General features: G+C 39.3%; 1 protein-coding gene across 2 annotated transcripts in view; it reads right to left on the reverse strand.

Annotated features, from left to right (window-relative positions):
* Positions 1-4,503: 4,503 nt before the first annotated feature.
* hlcs (holocarboxylase synthetase (biotin-(proprionyl-CoA-carboxylase (ATP-hydrolysing)) ligase)) overlaps positions 4,504-25,892 on the reverse strand; it is a 146,958-nt gene continuing 125,569 nt past the window's right edge. Inside the window, exons 6-10 of one of the 2 annotated variants that reach the window (XM_080203688.1) lie at positions 23,221-23,314; positions 21,359-21,519; positions 16,170-16,284; positions 10,322-10,535; positions 4,504-6,569 (exon numbers count right to left, since the gene is read on the reverse strand). In XM_080203688.1, the coding sequence (XP_080059814.1) occupies positions 6,395-6,569; positions 10,322-10,535; positions 16,170-16,284; positions 21,359-21,519; positions 23,221-23,314 (759 nt within the window). In that variant the 3' untranslated portion in view covers positions 4,504-6,394. The remainder of the gene's footprint in view (positions 6,570-10,321; positions 10,536-16,169; positions 16,285-21,358; positions 21,520-23,220; positions 23,315-25,892) is intronic. The other variant, XM_080203687.1, reaches the window with a different exon arrangement.

The following is a 25,892-nucleotide window of genomic DNA, read 5'->3' on the forward strand; positions in this document are numbered from 1 at the left end:
GCCATAGAGAAAACTTTCAAAAAGAACTATCGAGATGACAAATTGCTGAAGCAGTAGGGTGGTTAATAGCAGTTTCTGCCTATATTGTTTCAACTCCTGTGCACTATTTGGAGTCAGTGACTCAAGAAAGGATATTTTAATGTTAATAGAGATAACCCCAAAATGGTGAGAAAACTAATTATAATTTTGTGTAAACTTTGCATTTTAAAAAACGATCAATTCAAAAAGTAAACTAATGATGGAACTCAATTTTGCATACAAGACTATATCTATACCACAGTCTTTAAAAAATTACATAAGCTGAAAAGCAAGTTATTCGTAATATCCCATTGTCCACTATTTGTAGTGACTGTGCAAGTCAAATCTGCTTATTACATTTTCATGTTCTGTGGGTCATAGAATCCCTACAGTGCAGGAGGCCATTTGGCCCAACGAGCCTGCATCAACAACAATCCTACCCAGACCTTTTCTCTGCAAACCCAGATATTTACCCTGCTAATCCCACTAACCTACATATGTTGGACACCAACGGGAAATTTGACATGGCCAATCAACCTAACCTTTGGATTGTGGGAAGAAACCAGAGCATCTGAAGGAAACCCACGCAGATATGGGGAGAATCTGCAGACTCCATACAGACAGTGACCTGGACCTGACATTGAACTCGGATCCCTGGCACTGTGAGGCAGCAGTCTTAATCATTGTGTCACAGTGCCGCCCAGATCATATTCCTCACTTCCATCCAGTTTCAAAGAAAATCAAAAACCAACAACCTTGCCAGTAAAATATAATGGTTCTGCTGTCTCATATAATTAATGTCATTATTTTGTTTCTTATTATGTGGAATTTTGAAGAAAATATTGCACATTTCTGTCCATAGATTTCAATGAAAACCAGTGGCCTTATCTGTATATTTTTTCAGCTTGAGGGTTATTAATAAGTTCTATGGTTTATCATATGGAATCAAAGTCAAATTATTTTCGTAGTGCATGACAGCCTTCAAAGCACTGTTTATACCTCGTGAAGCAACACCACATGTATTCACGTATTGACAAGGACAAGGATTTTGGTCTAATTTTCAGTCTTTGAAAAATTAGTATTTTAGAAGCATATCATAACGAAATGTGTTCTCTATGTTCTATACAGTGGGCTGTAAACATTTTGAACTGTAAACTATTCAATCAGAAAGAGGTTTAGAAGAGTATTTGTCCAGTGCAATGTAACAGTGGTGTAACACATTGAAACTTTTAAATCTTAAAAACATTGAAGGTGTATAGAATTTCAGATGAAAAACATGCCTCGTGGGTGAAGCTAGAAAAAACACAACCCTGGCATACATTCTTAGTTATTACCCCATCCTACAAAAAGCACATTCACTCCACCCTCAATATCTCCTCTCTATACTAACTAAACAGTGAACTATTTCAGGTCTGTTAAATAACACAACAGTAGCTTTTCTATGCTGGGTGGAAGGATTTGGTTGGATAGTGGGTAATGGAGCAAATACAGGTCAGTGACAAATGATGTGTTTCAATGTAAAACTCCTCGCTGTCAAGACAATGAGAGGTCATGCACACAGAAAAGAAGGAACCCATACAAAGAGGAAACAAAGTTATTCCCACAAGTTCCACCTGTGCACTGACTTGTCCACACTTCATTAGTTTCCATCTGTTAGAGATTCAGACAGGAAATGAAATAATAATGTATTTTCCATTGAAGAAAGCTGATATTAAATTACAACCTTATCAGCATTTGTTTTTCATCAAGAAATTGTCAAAATAAAGATCATAAGAGGCACATTTGCCTTTCCTAATTAGCTCATCTATTAGTACTACATTGCTTAAAATATTTCCAGTGTTACATGTGGCCAGAATAATTTGGGGTTGAAATAGCCAATCAGATGTTTCTGAGCCAAAGCCTGATATTTATCAGCAGTTTTTCAACAATTATCTGCAGCAGGGTGGCACAGTGGTTGGCACTGCTGCTCTCAACACCAGGAATCTGGGTTTGATACCCAGCATGGGTCACCGTCTGTGCGGAGTCTGCATGTTCTCCCTATGTCCATGTGGGTTTCCTCTGGTTTCCTCCCACAGTCCAAAAGACGTGCTGGTTAGGTGCACTGGCTATGCTAAATTTTCCTTCAGTGTACCCACACAGGCGCTGGAGTGTGGCAACTAGGGGATTTTAACAGTAACTTCATTGCAGTGTTAGTGTAAGCCTACTTATTACAATAATAGATAAACTTTTTAAACTTTAATGATTTACCTGCAGCTGTTAACTTAATTATTATATTGTGGCCTGAACAGCACACATCATATGAATTTGACAAAGCAGTGTGTGTTACAAGGTGCAACATTCTTGTCCTTGTAAAATGTTATCCTTTGACTTTGAACAGTGCCAGGGAGATCTGCATTTCATACTTAGAGACTTTTTTTTCTGGACAATTGTGCGTCATACTTACTATCCAAAGTATGCATCACACTTGCATATGATTATCTCAAATTTAACTACAACAAATCATGTTCAAACAGGAAAGAATCTATCAATCGATGAGTAAACAAGAATAAAATCCAACAACCATTTAGTTTGAAAAATTACAAACCAAAAATGGGCAGTCAACATTATGTACTAATTTAACAAAATAACTAACCAAACAGTTCAATGTTTTAAAATTATTTTACAGGGCATAGGCATCACTGGCAAGGCCCATCCCTAATTGTTCTCGTAGCAGGCAGTCTTTTAAAACTGCTGTAATTCATGTGACGTGGGAACACCCACACTGCTGTTAGAAAGGGAGTTCCAGGATTTTGATCCAGCAACAATGAAGGAACAGCGATGTAATTCAAAGTCAAGAAGACAGGATGGTGTGTGGCTTTGAAGGGAGCTTGCAGTGGTATTCCCATACATCTGCTGCCCTTGTCCTTCTAGATGGTAGAGGTCACGGGTTTGGAAGGTGCAGTCAAAGGAGCTGGTGAGTTGTTGCAGTGCATTTTGTATATGGTGCAAACTGCTGCCTGTGTGTGTTAGTGGTCGAGGAAGATTGGCGTGCTGAACAAGCAGACTGCTTTGTCTTGGATGGTGTTGAGCTCCTTGAATGTTATTGCCTGAACCAGGTGAAGAACATTACACCACACCCTTCATATATGCTTTGTAGATAACAGACAGGCTTTGGCATTCAGATGGCAAGCTATTTGCCACTGTCAAGAAATGGAGGGAGCTTTAAGTAATCTATTTTTGTATTGGGGGCATTAGCAATAAGGTACAAGTTTAAGCTTAATTTGTGTTTCTGTAGCTGTGTGCTGGGAAAGGGATAAAACTTCAGACAGTTCATATGAAACAAAAGCAGCGTGCCTATGGGTTTTGGTTTAATTTCAAACTGCGTCTGCATTGTAATTAAAGAGTTTACAATGTAAAAGTAAACAGGGTTAAAGAAAAACTAGGCTGTTGTTTAATAGCCAGGATCCAAGTTAGGTTAGAAAGAAACACCACAAACCACAAATTTAGGACAAAAAGAATGTCCCATGAAGACTGCTAAGGTAAAGGAACAAAGGACAAGTAGTTGAACTAGGTCCTGTCGGGTGAAATTAAATAAAAAGCAGAGGGTTCCCTGAGTTAAAAAGACAGCTGCATTGACTGGACTTAAAGGGGAATTTGGACAGAGGTAAATCAGAGATTTGTGACATCTTAATACAGCCTATGAAGCAGCAGTGTATCTTTTGGCATGGTTAGGTACCTGAGAGTTTGTGTGGAAATTTGAATGCATGTGGCAATCCAAGGCAGAGGAATACTGAAAGGTTAGATTTAAATCCTGGAAGTGGATCCTCGGTGAAAGCATCCAGGTAAAAATGCTGTTTGGAAAATGATTCTCCAACATGTCTTTTGAGGGTGGTGTTCAGGAACACTTGGGGGAGGCAGAGTTCCAGTGACACCAGTTGATAAATGTGACAAATATCTAGCAGGGATTTGATGAGATATTTACTTAAGTTACATCGGGTAGCATCTTCCACTTGGTTTCAGAATGTGATGTGTCTGAGCACAGTTGGCCTTTTACTTTATATGGACTGTGTGCTTACCTAAAACATTATAGTGCAAGATACATTTTGTAACTTGTGTTATCCTTTACATCTATGAAGATAATGCTGGGTGAAGGAGTGTTATATTATAGTCAATTTTTTCATGCCTAATAGATGTTTTATTCTTTTGTTAAAAGGCAGTCCTATAACTCTGTTCATCTATGTCTCGAAACAAAGAATTAAAAGTTACCATTTATTAAGCCAGCATTCCATTCTGGGACCTGACTGTCCAGTAGTAACATCAGCTGGGATCATAACACTATAGAATTCCCAGCCACTAACTGTCCTTGTAGTTATGTTATTATATAAAGGGCTAATCCATTTCATTTTATGGTCAATTGTAACCCCAGAATGTTGATAGTAGTGGATTTCGAGATGGTAATGTCATCCAATATTGATAGACGGTTCAATTCTCTCTTGTTGGAGATGGTCATTGCCTCACACTGAAATGGACACATATGGACAAACCTGAATGTTTTGCAATATATGGACATCAACTGCTTCGGCATCGGAGGAGTCAGGAATTGTTGGTCATTACAATACACCGAGAATCTATTATTAGAAATCAAATTTGTAACATAACAAAGACTTATAAAAACTAAAAGAGAATGTGCAGAAAAATTAGGCTTGCCTACTCAATGAATATTTTCTGCGCTGGAATCAACATTTTCTTTTGGAAGCCTATGCTTACATGAGAAGCTTGGCCTTAGGTAAGGAAATCCAATCTGACAAGCTGCTGTTTCCCAACATGAATCATAACGTGAAACTTTTAGAGATGTTTCGGACTGATAGCAAAACCAGCCATTTATCGAGTATGCTGAATTTTGCAGTTTGTTACATCCCCACCATGCAATTTACTGAAAATGGAAACCCGAGAGAAATGATTTTTCGTACAACTAAAGTCATTATATTTATTTTTGCATAAACATCAGAGACAAAGTAAACCATTAAGTTAACTCCTCCAGAGATATTTTTCCTAATAAAATCAAGCTTTATTCAAAGATTGCTTACAGCATGTTACATTAACAAATGAACCTCGATACAAAATGGAACCGTCTTGTAATATATTTGATTTTTTTCCTAGTAGCTGCCTTTTTTTTAATTAGTTTATACAAGCTCTAAAATAGTGTGCCTTTACAGACGTACAGGAGTATTTCTAGATCAGAAAACTCCAAATTAAAGCCCTAAACAGAGTTTTAATAAAGGTTTTTATGAAACCATGTATAGTTGTAAGTCATATGTAATAAATAAGGAAAGGTATCAATAAGACTGATGTTTTATTTATTTCTCGGCCTTTACTATAAAAAGTCAGTACTATAAACACATGGGCAGAAAATAGCTCCTTCCCTATAGAACAAGCAGAGATTTATTTATGAATGCACGGTATTCATCTACCTGCAGTAAGGCAAACACAACAGAGAAGAAATTGTGCAACACCTGACTACAGATGTTAAATGAGCAGTAGCCTGCAGAGGTTGGCTTGAGGAGTCTCAGAAATTTGTATTTGGGCCTCATTATGTTGAATTAACAAACTGTGGTTGATAGTTAGTATTCCAATCTGGCTCACTGGTCATGCCCAAGATGTACCAGCTTGCACACTGCAGCCTTCAGGAAGGTTTGGGGAGGTGAGTTAACTGGGAGGAGCACTAGCTCCATATCAAAGTTAAACAGGGAAAAATTCTTCACCTACACCGCTGGCAATTCCTTTGCTGAGTAGAAGTTAGATCACTGCACAGCCAGCGAAACTAGTCAGTTTATTGAGCACAACTTGCATTGAGATTTTGACCTATTTCAAAATTGAGGGCTCTGAAACCAGTATTAAGCCACCATTAGCACATGCAGGCATTTTAATGCCTGTTTAAAGTGGTCACCAACAATGCCTGAATAGCACCTGAATCAATGGGATTAGTATTGTCCTCATGTCTTTGGGACACTGCACATAGCCTGTGAAATTGAAATTCACCTCCAAGAAACAGGTGAAATGAGGCCAAATTTTGCCTCTGTTTATTTTTAACAACCAATCAGGAAAACATGTCTCTGGGAGGATTGCCTACAAATATCTTCATAAATTCTTTCCCTGAAGATGTGCATCATACACAAACATCAGCAATTCCATACCTTTCTTACAACAGAATAGCTGCTCACTTACCATGAATAATGCCATACAAGTCTGCTAATTACTTGACATTTTATCATTGTAGGGAGGGAATAATAAAGCTTTGCAGAACAACAGAAACAAAGAAAAGGGCAAAAGGAAATCTATTCATATATTTATACCTTGTGCTGGGAAAACAAAACTTCCCCAAAACTTCAGCATGTTTCTAATGTTGCTTAGTGACAATGAGGTTACGAAGCATGTCGAATGAATTTCCATCAGGTTGCACTGTAACAATGTCATCATCACCCTCCAGATGAACTTGAAGGAAGCCAGAATTATCCAAACCAACAACCCATGCTGCAGGACCGTCCTCTTTCCATAGTCGCACCTGTGTGCCACTATCACAACAAAAAGCAATACAGTCACAAAAAGATGCTTTATATAAATACAGAGTACAAGAGAGTTTATGGCTATTCATTAACCATTAACATTAGTTTAGCGCATTAGTTTTAACCATATTTTAAAGAATTGAATAGGCTGCAATAGAAGTCAGATTTCTTTCAACGTATGTAACCATTGGTATAAAAAAAAACAGCAATGGTACATTTATGATACAGGTTTAGTATTAGTGTAAGCTAGCTTCCATTTAAATGTAATGATAGCATAAATCCAGAATTTGATCCTTACCTGACTCAAGTGAACAGGAGTATCCCAAGTCATGCTACTTAGACTGCACACTCTAATTCTCTCTCTAAATATCTCTACCTCTACACCTTATCCCCTTCTTTAAAACCCACATCTTCAACAAGCTTGTCTTCATCCCTTCTACTCACTTTATTCTTTGGCTAGATGCTGGTTTTTGTCATGCTCTATGAAGCACCTTAAGATATTTCTCAAATGTTAGAAGGTCTTATATAGACACAATCAGCTTTGTTCATTTAATAAAAGTAAGGTTATATGATGTAATTGGATTTAGCCTTTCCTAAACTGCTCGATTTTAATTTGGAAACTTGGTAATAGACCAGTTAAAAACATATAGCTCCTGTAATTAAGAAAACACACTCACTGATCAATCACACTTAGACACCAGCAAGTTCAAATTGCAAAATGCCTTGAAGTGCCATCAGTAACAGCAATCAAAGCCCCCATTTTCAATTCAGGTAACTCCAATGAGTCCAGATCAGCAACATATGTTATGTTGCCCCTACTGTTATTAAGGGACACTCATAAACTATGTTCTGGAAGTATTGGTGAAATCCTAGAGGGCTTTTTTCTAAAACATAGAAAACTCTATTCTAATTTATTACTCACTAAGCTAGGTAACCATGACTGAAACAGAAAATGTTATTAAATGTTTTCTTTAGTGGCTAGCAATCAGGATATAAAATAAATGAATGTTATCCAAAATAATTTTGAACCTGGAATTGGATGCCATTTTATCCTTCACAGAAACATTCAAGATAGTTTTGCAATTAACTTTTTCTTGATTTGTAGAGATTAAATCCCTGATGTTTAACATTTCTGTGATGTTGATTTCATTGCCAATTGAAAGAGGATTGTAAATGCTGGTGTTTGACAGGCAGATAATAAACTATACGCATGCACAAGTTGATAAAAGAAATGTTCCCACGTGGCTCTGTTGGTACAGTTATTGCTTAATTTGGAACCAACCATAAGAATAGGGAGGTTCAGCTACCATCTATGTCAAATGAACTAATCCAAGTCGTGATAAAGATGAGATGCTAACATTTTCCTTAGCAGTAGGAGGAAGGGAGAAAAATAAACAGCCAATGTTCCTGCTCCTAATCTTTAAGCAATGATTTCAGCTTGAAGTTGTGCCATTATGAACACAGGGTGAGAACAAATTCAAACACAAGATTTGATATCTGCAGAGGTTAAAGTAAGCTAACAATAATATTCAATGCCCAGAGTTCAGAAACAAAGATTGAACAGGTGGATCAGGAGCCACAGAGCAGTAGCAGTTTCACTGTAACAGAGATGGGGAATATCTGGATGTTTTAAACAGACACAAAAGAAAGGGCAGGAAGTGAAAATAAAAAATGTGCAACATTCTTGGCTAGTATCTCCAATCTAACTTGCAGCAGTACAGCAGAGATTTAACAGGTCAGTCTTGATGTATATTGTTGGTTTATAAATACTAACTACAATTTCATTGACTGGATTAATTCAGTTTCAAAATAAGAAAGTTCAGAGAGCACAATAGAAAAAAGAATAAATCATTTGATGCTCATAGGTTCATTTATTCAGGCAGCTCATGACCCAAGCGATCATAAGAATTCATTTGGATGTAAATTTTTCAGCCTGTCTGCTAAATAGGCCAATCCACTAAACTGGTAACTCTGCTATACCAAATGCAAATCAGAAGAATGTTCAAATATGCGTGCATCATGTCTTCAAAAAATTCTAAATGACACAGTTGCTACATATTACATTCACAGAAGTCCCATTGTGCTCTGCACAGTACTTTGAAGACGGCATTGATTAAATCCTCCAGTTGAAGGAAAGCCCAACCAGCATACTGTGTTGCTTGGCCCGCAGATTTTCTGACAAGTCAGCTTATGCCATAAGATTGCATCTGAATTTACTTGAAACATTATAGATATTGGTAAATTTTCTTAAAATATGCAGTACATTTTTTAAAAAATGCACAAATTGAAACCAATGCTTTTTCTAAAACAAAACTTAAGAAACAAAAATGTTGCAAAGCTTTCTAAAATGCTAAGATAAGTAACCACCTCTCAATCTCTTCCTGGCATCTCGTGCCACTCAGTCTCAACCACTGGACTGAAATTCAATACAAGAAAAAAAACAGTATTTTCTTTTCAGCTCTAACATCTGAATCATTCTCTGTTAATCCAAGTATTTACTTTGTGTGTGTGCACAGCCCAATGCTGTGTCTCCAGCACTCCCTGCCCTTGGTTCCGAGTAAAACGCGCTGCCAAATCTTTCTTTGTTCAGGCAGCTTTTCAAAGTGGTCTTTGCAAATATTCTACTTGAACTGCAAAATCAGCCACCTTTTGTAGAGGACAAGAATTTACTTTTAATGATTTTGGAAGCACCTGCCTGCAGCGTGGTAGCACAATGCAAAGTCTCAATACACAGTTCCAAGAAGTTGAGGGTTTGTCCTCATCCAGTGTTCATAATGGCACAACTTCAGGCACATTGAGGGTTTGTGCTCGAGTCTCCCTCTGAATCTCTGCTGCTAGTCCCAAGTCATGCACAGAACTGACAAACAGAGAGTCAGACCAATGGGAGGAGGGGAAAATGAGAAGAGCTCAAGCCAGGAAGCTAATATTGCAACTTTACTGCAATTGGTTTTAGCGCAACATCGGTGAGAATAAAGGAAGCTGTACGGAAAAGGAAGAAAATCATTTCCCTGGAGTTTCCTCACTCAGATACATGCCTGCAGCATCAGTACACTCCGATTCCACTTGCCAGAAACTTGAGTTATGAACAAAGGTTAAAAAAGTTGACTTTGTTTTGGAAGAGACATCGAAACAACTGAAATCTTAAAGACTGTTTATGAAAATAATTCATACTGAAGATCCAAGCAAATTACTTATGGCAAAAGTTTTGAGTATGAGGGGAAACAAACTTCAAAAAACTAAAGAGCAATAAGCAGAAAGAATAAATAAGCTTGAGAGAGAATAATGGTGCAAGAATGTTGCCACTTTAAAGTTGAACCAGTGTGGTTGTGCTGGCACAGAAGTATAATGTGACAATCGGGATCCCAATCTGATTTTCTAATGCATTAAAGTCAAGCAGTTCTAAGACCAGCTGTAAGTACCAAGTTTTACAAACCAAATTTTTGAAAGCAGACTGTCTCTAGAACTGAGCCTATCATACATTTCCTGCAAAGGCATCAAGGCCTTCCTGATGGATTTTACAGTCAAAATAGATGTAATCTTCCTTTGATTCATGATAGTCAGCTGCTAAAGGTATATTCACTATTAATAATTTAATCTTCATGTTCTTCCAACTCAACAGATAGCAGCAAGTCTCAGCATAAATAAAGCTTTAAGGAAGAAGATTACCTCTAATTGTTCCAATTATATTATTTACGTTGCAAGATATATTGTAACTGGATCCATTCTATATTTTTTTTCTCCTGTGACTTCCATTTACTAACCTGTGCAGCCATCGTTTATAGTAGAGTGGCAAAACTCCATTTGGCCCTTTGTTCTGGAAAATGCTAATCAGATTTTCAAGAATGGTGACTGTCCTAGCCGTCAGTAGGTCTATCTGAAGTGGCTGCAGATCTGTTCCATGCTCTTTGTTATGTTGCTGGATGATATCGTTGATGCAGATAGTTGGGTTGCTGTTACTTACATTGAACCCACAGCCTTTTAAAGAAAAGTTAACAAGGGTCACAGCTTGTATGAGTGAGAGTGACAAACATACGCAACATACTTGATTCTTAAAAAGGATGAACATCATTCAGCAACAGTTTTGGCTGGTCCAGTACCTTAAGATGCATATACCCGTAATGTGTATGGGGAGGTGATGGCCTAGTGGTATTATCATTAGGCTATCAATCCCGAAACTCAGCTAATGTTCTGGGGACCTGGTTTCGAATCCTGCCACAACAAATAGTGGAATTTGAACTCAATAAAAAAAATCTGGAATTAAGATTCTACTGATAACCATGCAACCATTGTTAAACCCATCCGGTTCACTAATATCCTTTAGAGAACAAAATCTGCCATCCTTAGCCTGGTGTCCAGAGTCACATCAATGTGGTTGACTCTCAACTAGCATCAGGCAACTACGGATGGGCAATAAATGCTGGCAAGCCAGCAGCGCTCATGTCCCACGAATGAATTGAAAGAAATTTCAGTCAATGTTATTGTTTTAAAGATAAAAGAATTGTAAGGTTGTCCAAAGTAAATATCAATAATTTGTATCAATCTGAACAGTATATTTCAGGTCAATGAACATTGATGAAAGGTGCGCTGTACAGTCAAAACATACCATTCATAGAGAAGAAAACAAGAGTGTGCAGAATGTAGTGTTACAGTCATAGTTAGGGTGTAGAGAAAGATTAACATTGGAAAGGACTTTTTGGTCACATGCACCCCAAGACCAGAAATTCCTGCTCGAGGTCAATGAACTTCAAACAGTTCACCAAATTTTCTGTCCTGCCCACTATGATTCCCGCGGCAGGCAGGATGACAAAACTCCGCCCATTAACTCTGTTTCTCTTGTCACAGAAGCTGCCAGGCCTGCTAAGCATTCCCAGAATTGTCTGTTTTTATTTCAAATTTCCAGCATCTGCAGTACTTTGTATCAGTTTCCAGATCATCCAGTGACAATTTAAAAGCTTGATAAAAAATGCTCATCCAGTTTGGTCACTGGTTTTCTTGTTTCTATTACAAATACCCAGAGCATAAAATCCTTTCATCAATGTGTTACAGTGGTTGATGGTTTCAATAACAATTCTGTAACACATTTCTTTCATGCATTTATGGTCACAAAATCACATTTACACCATCAACTTTCTCTGCTTTCTCAGCAGAGTAAAGAATTTTGGCATGTCAGCCATGACTCTCACCAACTTTTATAAATGTACAATAGAAAGCATTCTTTCTGATTGAATCACAGCCTGATATGGCTCCTACTCTGCCCAAGACTGAAGAAACTACAAAGGATCATGAATGTAGCCCAATCCATCATGCAAACCAGCCTCCCATCCACTGACTGTCTACACTTCCTGCTGCCTTGGCAAAGCAACCAGCATAATTAAAGACACCACGCACTCTGGACATTCTCTGTTCCACTTCTGCCTTCGGGAAAAAAATTCAGAAGTCTGAGGTCACGTGCCAACCAACTCAAGAACAGCTTCTTCCCTGCTGCTGTCACACTTTTGAATGGATTTATCTTGCATTGAGTTGCTCTTTCTCTACACCCTAGCTATGAATGTAACATTACATTTTGCTCACTCTCCTTTTCTTCTCTATGAATGGTATGTTTTGCCTGTATAGCAGGCAAGAAACAAAACTTTTTATTGTAATTTAGTACATGTGACACTAATAAATCAAATCAAATTGTGCATTTATTGCATAAAACTGGCCAACCAGATTTACATTCACTATTATTTTATAGTAAAATAGCTTCAGTATTACTGTCATATTCATTTGTTTTGAAGAAAATAGGCAACAAGGTTGGAGCTGGCTAGCAAGTGCTAGTGATCTATGTCTAACCAGACACTGGCAACATGTGGTGTTCTCCCCTGATGATTCTTTTCAATTGTAAAAATTGGAAACTACATTAGTAACTCTCTTTTAATGAGCCCAGCATTTGAGAGATTCATTTAGGATCTTCTCTTTTTTATATTCTGTAGTGACAGCTACAAATCTTTGGCACATGTGCAAGGAGCAAAAGGTTGCACAGCCATCTCTCTGATCCCAATGCCATTCAACAATTCAGCAAACAAGAAGCTGATACAATCATAAAAAGGGCTGCTCTTTTGTTTGAAACCAGCATGGTCGAGATCTAACAGAAAATTTGTTACATGCCAAATATGTGTTTTTAATATTTGAATTCACTTATAAAACAAGCAGGTACCATCAAATTTCTTGTGCAATAAAATGAATGAATCAGTTTTAAATTATTCTAATCTAATTGTCCAAATTTCAGTGAGCTATGGTGAGTGAAGCCAAAATCAAATTGAAACAAACCAATACTACATGCACATCAACAGAAACAAATGTACACTTTAGAATTTGTCCCACTATTTAGAAAAAAGCAAAAATAACAATACAAACACGAGATAAATTTTTGCACTAAACAATTTTGGACAAGGAATATCATAAAATCATAGAACCCTACAGTGCAGAAAGAGGCCCTTTGGCCCATTGAGTCTGCACCGAACACAATCCCACTCAGCCCTACCCCCATATCCCTATATATTGTACCCACTAATCCTTCGAACCTACACATCCCTGGAGACACTAAGGGGCAATTTCTTAGCATGGCCAATCAACCTAACCCACACATCTTTGGACTATGGGAGGAAACCGGAGTACCCGGAGGAAACCCACGCAGACACGAGGAGAATGTGCAAGCTCCATACGAACAGTGACCCAAGCCAGGAATCAAACCCAGGACCCTGGAGCTGTGAAGCAGCAGTGCCAACCACTATGCTACCATGCCACCCCAAAATATTTTGCTGGTTGTTGAGTATAAAAGCAGTAGACACTTTTGAGGCTGAGTTAGTGGGTGTGGAATTTGGTGATGGGGTGGAAATGTAATTAGACAGCACAACAAAAAACCTGACAGGTTGAAGGTGCTAACTTGTTTCCATTTGAATGTAGGATTACTGGGCCTGATAACTCCAAGTTAACGGGCCCATCTCTTTTGAATTGCAAACTCTCAACTGACTTTGGTGGGATTCAATTTTTAAGTGGAGGAGTTCTTTTTTTCTCTTATGAGCTTCTTTTAGAATAAGTAAAGGGAAATACGACTGTTTGAAGAAAAGTCAAAAATATAATCAATCACTTGATCAGTAGAGAGTTATCAGTATGGCCCCTCTCCTTTGTGCATGGTCTTGCTCAAGATTAGATGATTCAGAGATTTGCAGAACTTTCCAAATTTGGGCGGGTTGGGGGGGGGCAGTAGTATTTATGGAATTGGTTCATAAATTCCAGGATATAATTGAGAAAATAAAGTGTTTTCTGCTATCTACATATACATTGCAACATGATCCAAAATAAAAATTGCTTGTCACATTTCCTCTACGAATCAAATGATGCACTGATTTTAATTTTCCAAAATTCCCTAGATTGTGGAAGGTTACATTAGATTGGAAGATAGTAAATGTAACTTCTTTATTCAAAAAGGAAGGGCGACCGAAAGCAGGAAACTACAGGTCAGTTTGCCCAACACCTATCATAGGAAAAATGTTAGAAGCCACTATGAAAATGTTATAATAGGGCACTTGGAAAAAATTGAGGCAATTAGACAGAGTCAACACGGTTTTGCAAAAGTGAAATCGTACTTGACCTATGGGAGTTCTTTGAAAGAATCACGTGTGCTGTAGATAAGGAGGAACCAATGGATGTTTAGGTTTCCAGAAAACACATTTGTTAAGTGCCACATCAGAAGTTATTGTGAAAAATAAAAGCTCATGGTGTAGGGGGTAATATACTGGCATAGATTGAAAAATGGCTAGCTAACAGGAAACAGAGTGGGCACAAATGGGTCATTTTCTGATTGACAGGAAGAGCAAGTGGTGTGCTATAGGCACAATGCGGGAACCTCAACTTTTTGGAACTTGTTTAAGCTGCCTTGGATGAAAGGACTGAGGTATGGTTGCTAAATTTTCTGATGACACAAAGATAGGTAGGAATGCAAGATAGGATGTAAGGAGGCTATAAAGGGTCTTAGGTCAAGTGAATGGACAGAACACTGGTAAATGGAGTACAGTGTGGGCAAATGTGAAAGTGTCTATTTTGGCAGGAAGAATAAAAAAAGCTTATTATCTAAATGATGAGAGATTTCAGAATTCTGAGGTGTAGTTAGTGAATCACGAAAGGCTAGTGTACAGGTAAAACAAATAATTAGGAAAGCGAATAGAATGTTATTGTTTAATGTGAGCGGAATTGAAAAGTAGGGAGGTTACGCTTCAGTTGTAGAGGGTATTGATAACACCACAAATGGAGTTTTGTGTGGAGTACAAGTCTCCTTATTTAAGGAAAAACATTATGAGAAATTTTACTCGACTAATACCAGAAAAGGGTAGGTTGTCTGATGATGAAAGATTGGGTAGGTTGGGTTTGTATCCACTGGAATTTAGCAAAGAGGCAGCTTTATTGAAACCTTTAAGAACCTGACATGGTGGATGTGGAGTGGATGTTTCCCCTAGTTGGAAAATCTAGAACTAGGGGTCACTGTTTAAACCTAAAGGGTTACTCATTTAATATGGAGATGAGGAGAAATTTCTCTCTCTCAGAGGATCGAGAGTCTCTGGAACTCTTCTTCAAGTATCAGTGGAAGCAGAACCTTTGAATAGTTTTAAGGCAGAGTTAGTTAGATTCTTGATTAACAAGAGAGTGAAAGGTTATCGGAGAGGGGCAGGAATGCGGGGTTGAAGTTACAATCAGATCAGCCATGATCTAATTGAATGGCAGAGTAGGCTTGAGGGGCCGAATGCATTTGTTCATATGTATATGCAGCACTCGGTGTTTTAGTTAGGGGAACAGATCTATGACACAAGCTACTGTGCTAGGTCACATTACAACACTCCTTCAGATGGAACAAACTCATTGTGATTCTGCAGCGTAATCTCATAATGAAGTGGATCAGGAATTAAACATTATAGCTCCTTAAAAAACCAGGAAAAATACTCCATTAACTCAAAACTATTAACCACATCCCCCTAAAAAAAGCAACCAAAAAATTACAAAATTTAACGCATTAAACTAACACATGGACTTGCACAACATAGAATTCACTTGAAATCACTTGACTTAAAAATAAAGAGAGATTGAAAATCAAACTAACAGTTGCTGATTATGTTATTTACTGGGGAGAGATGGTAGAGATCATGCATGAAGAATTCACAAATGATATACAATAACATTAATTTTTGGTTGCCATCAATGCACAATTATTTGTGTAAGAACAATCTGATTTCATGATGAGCAAGGATGGGAGGGAAACGATTTCCAGTTGTAACTAGCTAATTGTACAACTTGTGTTTCAATTGTTTTGCATGAATCCGAAAAAACATATATCATGTGTCCACATTTGTCCTGTACGAATATCCCACATTTGAATCATTTGTTCAATGATACAAATTCATTAAGAACCAAAAACATTTGAAACACCGTTAAAAGTTATAAAATACTTAATATTTTTAAGATAAAAGATTAACAATGAAAGTTCTTGGAAGCATGCACTTTTTACTTTCTATCCCCTTTTAGCTTTATTGGACATGAATTTCTGAAACATTTAATATCTAGGCATTTAATGCATACCAATAAGTATGTGAAAAGTTGCTCCCATCAAAGTAGAATTAACCAGGACACCACCCAGCTTCATGAGATCACTGTAGTAAATATCATTTGGCCACTTAAGCCTCAGATCAATGCCCTGAAGAGAAAAGCAAGTACATATTACATTACATTATTATTCTTTCATTACATAAATAAAGAAACTACTCAGAAAGAAAATGCAAAAAGAATTCAAGAAATTCCTAATCGCTTGCCCTTAGTGAATCATAAAGAATAATTTAATCTCAAGTTGCTGATGGAATCTTCAATCACAGGGTTCAGTTAGGCATCCAAATTCAGACGTCACTTGTCCATTTCACTCTAAATGAAATGACTAAGTTTTAGTTTGTAGCATTTCTTTAGTTTCATTGCAGTCACAGATTTTTCCAAGTACTTCACCCGATGTGAAGCACTCAGACCTTTCTGAAGGTTGCGATATGGTGCAACAGTTATAAATTCCTGTTGTTATGGAGGGCCACAGTATCCGAGGGATTATTAGTTTTGTAATGCAGGATCTAGGGCATTGACAGTGAAATAACAGGAGAAGTAAAAGGCAAAATAATATTTTTTAGAAAGGAACTAGGGCTTTCATTTCAGAGTAAAAAGAACATAGAACATAGAACATAACAGCACAAACAGGCCCTTTGGCCCACGAGTTGCGCTGATCACATCAACACCTACCAATCTATAGACCTATCTATAACCCCCAATCCCATTAAACCCCATATACTCATCCAGAAGTCTCTTAAAAGACCCCAGCGAGTTCGCCTCCACCACCACTGACGGCAGCCGATTCCATTCACTCACCACCCTCTGAGTGAAAAACTTATTCCTAACATCACTTCTGTACTTACCTCCCCACACCTTAAATCTGTGTCCTCTCGTAGCGACCATTTCAACCCGGGGAAATAGCCTCTGAGAATCCACCCTATCTATTCCTCTCAACATTTTATAAACTTCTATCAGGTCGCCTCTCAACCTTCGTCTCTCCAGGGAGAAGAGTCCCAGCTCCCTCAACCTAACTTCATAAGGCATGCCTCCCAGTCCAGGCAACATCCTTGCAAATCTCCTCTGTACCCTTTCAATAGCTTCTACGTCTTTCCTATAGTGAGGCGACCAGAACTGCGCATAGTACTCCAAATGAGGCCTGACAAGGGTCTTATAAAGTTGCAGCATTACCTCCCGATTCCTAAACTCAATCCCTCGATTAATGAAGGCCAGTACACCATACGCCTTCTTGACCACATCCTCCACCTGCAAGGCCGATTTAAGAGTCCTGTGGACCCGGACCCCAAGATCCTTCTGCTCTTCAACACAGCGAAGACTCCTGCCCTTGATAGTGTACTCGTTCATCCCGTTGGTTCTGCCAAAATGGACGACTACACATTTATCCGCGTTGAAGTCCATCTGCCACTTCTCCGCTCAGTCCTGCATCCTATTTATGTCCTGCTGCAACTTTTGACATCCTTCCAGACCATCCACAACACCACCGACCTTCGTGTCATCAGCGAACTTACTTACCCATCCCTCCACTTCCTCATCCAGGTCATTTATGAAAATGACAAACAGCAAGGGTCCTAGAACAGATCCCTGGGGCACTGCACTGGTGACTGACCTCCATGCCGAAAAAGACCCATCCACAACCACTCTCTGCCTTCTGCAGGCAAGCCAGTTCTGGATCCACAAGGCCAAAGGCCCTTGGATCCCATGCCCTCTCACCTTCTCAAGAAGTCTTGCATGGGGGACCTTATCAAACGCCTTGCTGAAGTCCATGTACACCACGTCCACTGCACTTCCTTCGTCAATGTGTTCAGTCACATTATCGAAGAACTCAACTAGGCTCGTAAGGCACGACCTGCCCTTGACAAATCCATGCTGACTATTTCTGATCATGTCAAACCTCTCCAAATGCTCGTAAATCTTGTCCCTCAGAAGCCTCTCCATCAGCTTACCAACCACTGGAGGTCAGACTCACCGGTCGGTAATTTCCCGGGCTATCTCTGTTCCCTTTCTTGAAAATAGGAACTACATCCGCAATCCTCCAATCTTCCAGAACCTCTCCCATCTCCATTGACGACGCAAAGATCATCGCCAGGGGCTCTGCAATCACTTCCCTCGCCTCCCACAGTATCCTGGGGTACACCCCATCTGGTCCCGGCACTTATCTATCTTGATAGAATTCAAAAGTTCTAACACATCCTCCTCCTTAATATCCACATAAGAGTTGAGTGGTGTTGAATTTTTCAGCACCACAATACATATTTAACTCAACTATTCCACCTCATGACATAACTTTACTTCTTTCCCCATCTTCCTCTATCCAGAGAACAGCTGCAGGAAATATAGGACTATGATAGATATCTGATCACCTTAAGCAGCATTATACTGTACTGTACCTTGCAGCGGCGAAGTGCTTCATGTACAGTTTTTTGTTAATCTTTTTCCACAGGGAGGAGGGAGAGACGTTTGGGGGAAAATTTTGTCTCTTTACTGACGGGCGAAGGTTCTGCCCGCAAAAGGTAAAAATGCTGTTGTTACAACTTGAGTGACTAATTTTCATCTATAGGCAAGCAGCAATTAGTTTCTAAATAGCAAAATATTTGCTACAACCTTCAATGTCTTTTTTTTTCTAGTTGTCTGTCACTTTTCTCTTTGGTAGGGTTCTTTTCTCATAGATTATTTGAATATTAGAACTGGAACATAGCATTAGCCATGAGTTTCATGGTGCCATGGTATGAACAGCAACTGTTGTTAAATCTAAATATGTTGGCACATTACCATTCTGATATAAATCAAAGTTTGCTTATGTACATTAAAACACAAAGAATGAAAAAAGGTCATCCAAGTCATCTATAAATGGCAAAATATCAAATTCCAACAATATTCTGGGCCAAAATATACCTGGACCAAAATATTCAAAACCTTTATAAAGGAAGTATGACCTTCTCTTTAAAAAAAAGGACTTCTGTAGAATTCAAAGAAATATGTTCATGGCTGATTAGATCCATCTCCTGCCAGTTTAATGGAATGAAGTTGCATTCACCTGCTGCATGATATAAGTAAATTATGTTTTGAAAGAAATGACTTGTCTAGAGAAATGTCAAGAAATTGGGTTTGAGTTGATTGCCATGGGTTTCTAACATTGTTCAGTGCCAATCAAAATCGTTAACTAAAACTGACAATGGAAACTGCTGTAGTCGATATGAGTTTAGCTATTTATCATTTATGCATTTGAGTCAAGTTATTGCCTACCAGCCTCTGCTATGCAAGAATTTGCAATGCAAGCTCTGTTAACCTCTTCAAGCATTATTGTAAAATAGCAATGCAGTTGATCAGAGAAGGCTGTCTGCATTCTTCAGTATAAACACCCTCACCTCAGAGCACCAACTTCCTGACATGTTCTCAAAAGGTAGATTCATGGAAATGCTAGAGAAATTGATCTTCTTTCAGTGGCGTTAATACAAGCAGCCAATTCTTCTAAATTTCTAGAAAGTGCAACTGGGGCTCCATGTTGCACTGTGGAAAAGTATCAACATACACCCATTTCAAAAGCACAGGTAGAGAAGTAACAGCAGAGAAACAAACATGAAAAATGCACCTGTTGGTGGGCAAAGTCACGTAGTGGAGGTTAAAAGGGTGGTTAAAATATATAAACCAGTTTTCAGTCTGAAAATGCATACAAGTTACACTAAAAAAAATTATTCTTCATTAAATCTCAAAATCAATGGACCAGGTCACAACATTTTAATGATACTGCAACCGTAGTTGGATTGTAAACATGAGTTACCAGATCCATTCTGTCAATTGGGAGCTCTCCTTAGCATCATGTGACATGCTGGTGTACTCTTCTAACCGCTTCAGGAGTCCAGAAATACCAGTCACCTCTTCACTTACAAGAAACTGTCTCCAAATTACCTCAGGTGGTGGTGGCACAGTGGTTAGCACTGCTGCCTCACAGCACCAGGGACCTGGTTTTGATTCCAGCCTTGTAAATTGTGTGGAGTCTGCATATTCTCCTTGAATGGCTTTCCTCTGGACGCTCCGGTTTCCTCCCAAAGTCAAAGATGTGCAGGTTAGGTGGGTAGCCATAGTAAATGGACAGGGTTAAGGGAGGGGGCTGGATAGATGCCCTTTCAGAAAGTGGGTGCAGAATCAATGGACCGAAAAGCCTCCTTCTTCATAGTAAGGATTGTAAGCTCTAGTATAAACATCAACTCCATCAAACTAGCAAGAATTGAATCTATGTTGTTCCCATGTTTTTGTTTCGAATCAGAAAAGGCAAGCATGAAGAGCTGTTCAAAAAATCAAATGGCTATTCTGCTGTGTGAATGGAAGCAGAAGTGGAGCATTGATTGAGTTCATGAATTTCAGTGTAAAAATCTCTTCAGCAATGGAACAGGTTCTGACACAAGTAATCTTTCCATACTAACTGGCACATTCGACATATTTCAGTTTCTTGCCTGACACTTTTTATGTGAACAGGTGACTTATAATCACCTAGCAATAGGACCAGCTGGTACAAGAAGGAATTGTCACTCTCATCATTGCAGCATTCAGAGGCTGGAATCCAATCTCCCACTCACCAGGCCGTAGGAGAGAGGATGGGGGGAGGTTGATTTACTTCTTCAGTTGCTCCTCTCCCATGCATTCTAGATTTCCATTTCCTCTCTCTTCCAATCTCCTCTTACTTTTCTCTATTTCCTACTCCTCACCTAATTCTTTTCCTCATCCCCATATCCTCTCCTCCCTCACCTGCCATTTCTCACACTCTCCCTTCCAACTTCCCCACCTCCCTGATGATCTTCTTTTGTTACATTCCTTACCTGCTTTCACACCCCCAATATTCTGCCTTTTCTCCTCCAGTTCCCATCCCCAAATCACTCCTTTCACCTTTCTCTCCCTTCTTCACTACCTCCTTCCTCTCTTCTCCTCCCCACCCAACAGCTACTCCTCCCACCCTATTCCCTTTTATCATCTCTCCTATGTCCTTCCTCATTCATCAGCCTCTTTACCTCCCTCCTTTTTCCCCAATTCTATCAGCCCCTTCCCTCTAGCCCTACTTGACCTCACCATTGCACCTGGTTTTGACACACAAGTAAAACAGCATTAGAGATCACCAAGTAAAATAACTAAACATGAAATCTCTATATTATGAAAAAGTACAATCAACGAACCTCATATCCTGGCATGGAAGCCACAGACTCCACTGCAGCCAAAGCCACTAGGTGCTGTACGAATGAAATGTTCTGTCCAAGCTGAGAGTGGATTGAAATCCTGATGTGTAAAGTGAACATAGCACAGCCTACAGGACTAAGCCATGTATTTCCCCCACGACCTGAAATTAAATAAAAATGGATTATCAAAAATAGTTAAAAGACAGACCTTGTTAATGGAAGCACAATAATAAAAATAGTACATTCACAATTGTCCTTTCGTTTCTGTGACCTGAGTTTACATCCATTCCAAAAACGACAGAATTAAACTCTTTTTTCTAGCTATAAGCATCCTGTACATCAGCATTGGCCTTTTTGGTAACACTCTTTACCACACAACCATACGAGAAGGTTGTATGTTCAAACCCAACTCCAAAGACTGAGCACAAAATCTGGGCTGATACTTCAGTGTGATACTAAGACAGTGCTGCACAGTTGAAGGAGCAGTTTTTCAGAAGATTTCTTGAACCAATTTAAACTTAAATCTGTCTGGTCTCCTCAACTGGGCGTAAAAATGCAAGCAGAAACTTTATGGACTTCATAGAAGCATACGCATTGAATCTGAAAATTATATCACATAGGTTAAAGTGTGTTATAGTTTATAGAACATAGAACATAGAACATAGAACACTACAGCACAAACAGGCCCTTCGGCCCACAAGTTGCGCCGACCACATCACCTACCAACCTACAGACCTATCTATAACCCTCAATCTCATTAAACCCCATATACTCATCCAGAAGTCTTTTAAAAGACCCCAGCGAGTTCGCCTCCACCACCACTGACGGCAGCCGATTCCATTCACTCACCACCCTCTGAGTGAAAAACTTACCCCTAACATCACTTCTGAACCTCCCTCCCCGCACCTTAAATCTGTGTCCTCTCGTAGCGACCATTTCAAACCGGGGAAATAGCCTCTGAGAGTCCACCCTATCTATTCCTCTCAACATTTTGTAAACTTCTATCAGGTCGCCTCTCAACCTTCGTCTCTCCAGGGAAAAGAGTCCCAGCTCCCTCAACCTAACTTCATAAGGCATGCCTCCCAGTCCAGGCAACATCCTTGTAAATCTCCTCTGCACCCTTTCAATAGCTTCTACATCTTTCCTATAGTGAGGCGACCAGAACTGCGCACAATACTCCAAATGAGGCCTGACAAGGGTCTTATAAAGTTCCAGCATTACCTCCCGACTCCTAAACTCAATCCCTCGATTAATGAAGGCCAGTACACCATACGCCTTCTTGACCACCTCCTCCACCTGCGAGACCGATTTAAGAGTCCTGTGGACCCGGACCCCAAGATCCTTGTCCAATTTAATTTCCATAATCATGTATGCATTTGTGATTGAAGTGTCACATACAGAACCCAAATGCTGCAACTGTGCCGCAAATAAATTAAGACCACGCAAAGATTTTACTATTACTAATCATACAGAAGTATTAGTCCCACTTCTCCACTCCTCTATTGCCCTCTGACTATATATCCAACTCCCTTTCGAAAGTTATCAATGAATCAGCATCACCACCATTTCACGAAGTGCACTCCGGATCAAAGCACTCACTTCATTTAAAAAAATCATTACTTTTAGGGTCCATTTACCAATTCCTTAAAATTGTGCCTTCTGGTTATTGGCTATCATCACAGTAGAAACAGCTTGTATTTACTTTCTCTATCAAAACACTGCTATTAACTCTTCGTTTAACTTTCTCTGCTCTAAGGAGAAATATCCTGGTTAAACTATACTGTGACTTCAGCTTGTGCATGACTTCAGGAAGAAGGATTATCCTGAAGGTGCGGAAAAAGGAGAAATGGAAAATTACTGACCTTTGCCTTGTGTTTGTCGAATTGCAATGGCAATTAGCCCTACTTCCTCTGGCAACTGAAGCATCAACCTGTGAATTATTGGAAAGGTGGTCAACTGAAACAGAGAACAGATAATTGGAAACTCACTGTAACTAGAAAAGTATCTAACAATTTTAACCTACAGTGGGTGAAAATTTTGGGGGATTATGGTTAACTTCTGCAAAGTCAACCCTCAACAAAATGACAATTAAATTTTAAGGGTCTCTTCAATTTCAAAACATTTACCAACTCAATTCTGATCAAAAACATTGCTTCATTTGTTAGTAGCATAGTACAGAATAATAAATATGGAATCACATCATAACAATAAACCTTTGTATTTAAAAGCTCATCACCTATCACAGGCATAGGGACTCATTGTTGGCAAAATACATCTATTAAAACAAAAAATTTTGCCACAATGTATCTACTGAAAAAACAGGGAAAAAATGCTGAATTTCAAGTCTCCAGTCAAATTTTACAGCTGGAGAGTCTAGTGAGCAAAGGAATGCTGTGTTGTCCAAAACGTCGCCTGTCTTCACCTCCAACCATAAATAGAAGGAGCCATAGATTTTTTTTGCCACTAAGATCTTGACCATTCAATCAGCTGCCTCTGCTACTTCCTTCCCTCCCACTAGCCCACTAGACTAAAACCTTTCTCTAACACTTCCCTCGCCCTACCCCTTAACTTGCATCTTTCTCTGATTTCTCTCCCCCCTTCAACCCTCTGATCTTATCTTGTCCATGAGACCCACCATCTACTCCCACTTCTCTATTCCCACTAACTGACCACTCAACCACCAATATTGTCACTGGTTCTCTCTCTTCAGGGCTTATCCCTTTCTCCTTTATATTTGATGTTAGCACTCTTCTTCCCAAAAGAACCAACTATTGACCCACTGTCCAAGATCCCTTTCCTCTGAGGTCCTAGAATGTGTTGTCATCTCCCATATGCACGCTCACCTTTCTCAGAACTCCATGTCTGAAGTACTCCAATCAGCTTCCGATCCTACCACAGTACTGAAGCAACTCAAGTCTAAGTCACTATGACATCCTGCGTAACTGACATGGGCAACCTTTCTCTCCTAGTCCTTTCGTACCTGTCTGCACTCTTTGACATGGTTGACAACACTATCCTCGTCCAGTACCTCTTAAATGTTGCCAGATAGGTGGGACTGTTCTCAGCTGGTTCCATTCTTGTCTATTTAATCATATCCAGAGAATAGATTAGATAGACAAGAATGGAACCAGTCTCACCTATCTCTCTGTTTCAGCAACAGAACCTCTGTTGTCCCCAGGGACCCGTTCTTACTCCGCACCTATTTTCTATCTACATGTTGTCCCTTGTTGACATCATCCAAAAATATAACGTTATATCTCATATATACACTGATAACACCAGCAAAACTTCATCACCATTTCTCTCCACTCCTCCACTATTGCTAAATCACAGACTAGTTTGCCAGTATCCATTACTGGCAAACCAGTATTTCTGCAGAAATTTCCTCCAATTAAACATTAGGAAGACTGACGCCATTGTTTGCAATCCCTGCTGCAAAACCTGTTCCCTAGCTATTGATTCCATCTCTTTTCCTAGCAACAAGGGCATCACGGTGGCACTGAGGTTAGCACGGCTGCCTCACAGCACCCAGGGACCTGGGTTCAACTCCAGTCTTAGGTCACTGTCTAAGTTTGCACTTTCCTCCCGTGTCTGCATGGGTTTCCTCCAGGTGCTTCAGTTTCCTCCCACAGTCCAAAGATGTGCAGTTTAGATAGAATGGTCATGCTAAATTGTCCCTCAGTGTCCAAAAGATATGCAAGTTAGATGGATTAGCCATGGTAAATGTGTGGGCTCATGGGAATAGGGTGGGGGAGAGATACTTTGTCAGAGTCGGTTCTGATTTGATGGGCCAAATGGCCTCCTTCTGCACTGCAGGGATTCTACGAACAGAACATTGTATAAATCAGAATGTGTGTGTCATATGAGCCACGACAGATCAACCATGATCTTATTGAATGGCGGGGCAGGCTCGAGGGGCTAGATGGCCTACTCCTGCTCCTATCTCATACGTTCTTATGTTCTTATATCTGACCCTGACATAAAATTCCTACCATGGGTTTCCTCCATCACTAAAACCACCTACTTGTACCTGCATATTGGCATCAGACTGCAACCTGTCTCAATTCTTGTTTATGCCTCTATTATCTCTATACATGATCATTCAAACAAAGCCCTAGTTGGTCTATCTTCTATAAATCTGAGGCCAGCCAAAACTCTGCTGCATGTGTCTTAACTCAGACCAAGTTGCATTCGGCTATCATCACTGTGCTCACTAACCTACAATGGCGAGTAAAACAACATCTTGGTTTTAAAATTCTGATCCCTCCTTTCATTTGGGTCTCTTGCACATCCTCAATTTTAATAGCTCCACTACTGCCAAATAATCACCTTACGCGGCTTGTGTCAAATTTTGTTTTTATAATCTACCTAATAAAGCTGCTATACAAGCTGTTGGCTGATGAGATATTAAATTCTGATATTGATATAGCACCTCATCACATTTAAAGATGCAAAAAAGCTTCACATGAATTAATTGGATCCTCTTGGAGAGAGTGATCATTGCATGGTGGAGTTTCTGTTGCAGATGGAGGAG

This window comes from Carcharhinus amblyrhynchos, chromosome 15 (assembly GCF_965287045.1).
Source record: "Carcharhinus amblyrhynchos chromosome 15, sCarAmb.v2.hapA, whole genome shotgun sequence".
Lineage (NCBI taxonomy): Eukaryota > Metazoa > Chordata > Chondrichthyes > Carcharhiniformes > Carcharhinidae > Carcharhinus > Carcharhinus amblyrhynchos.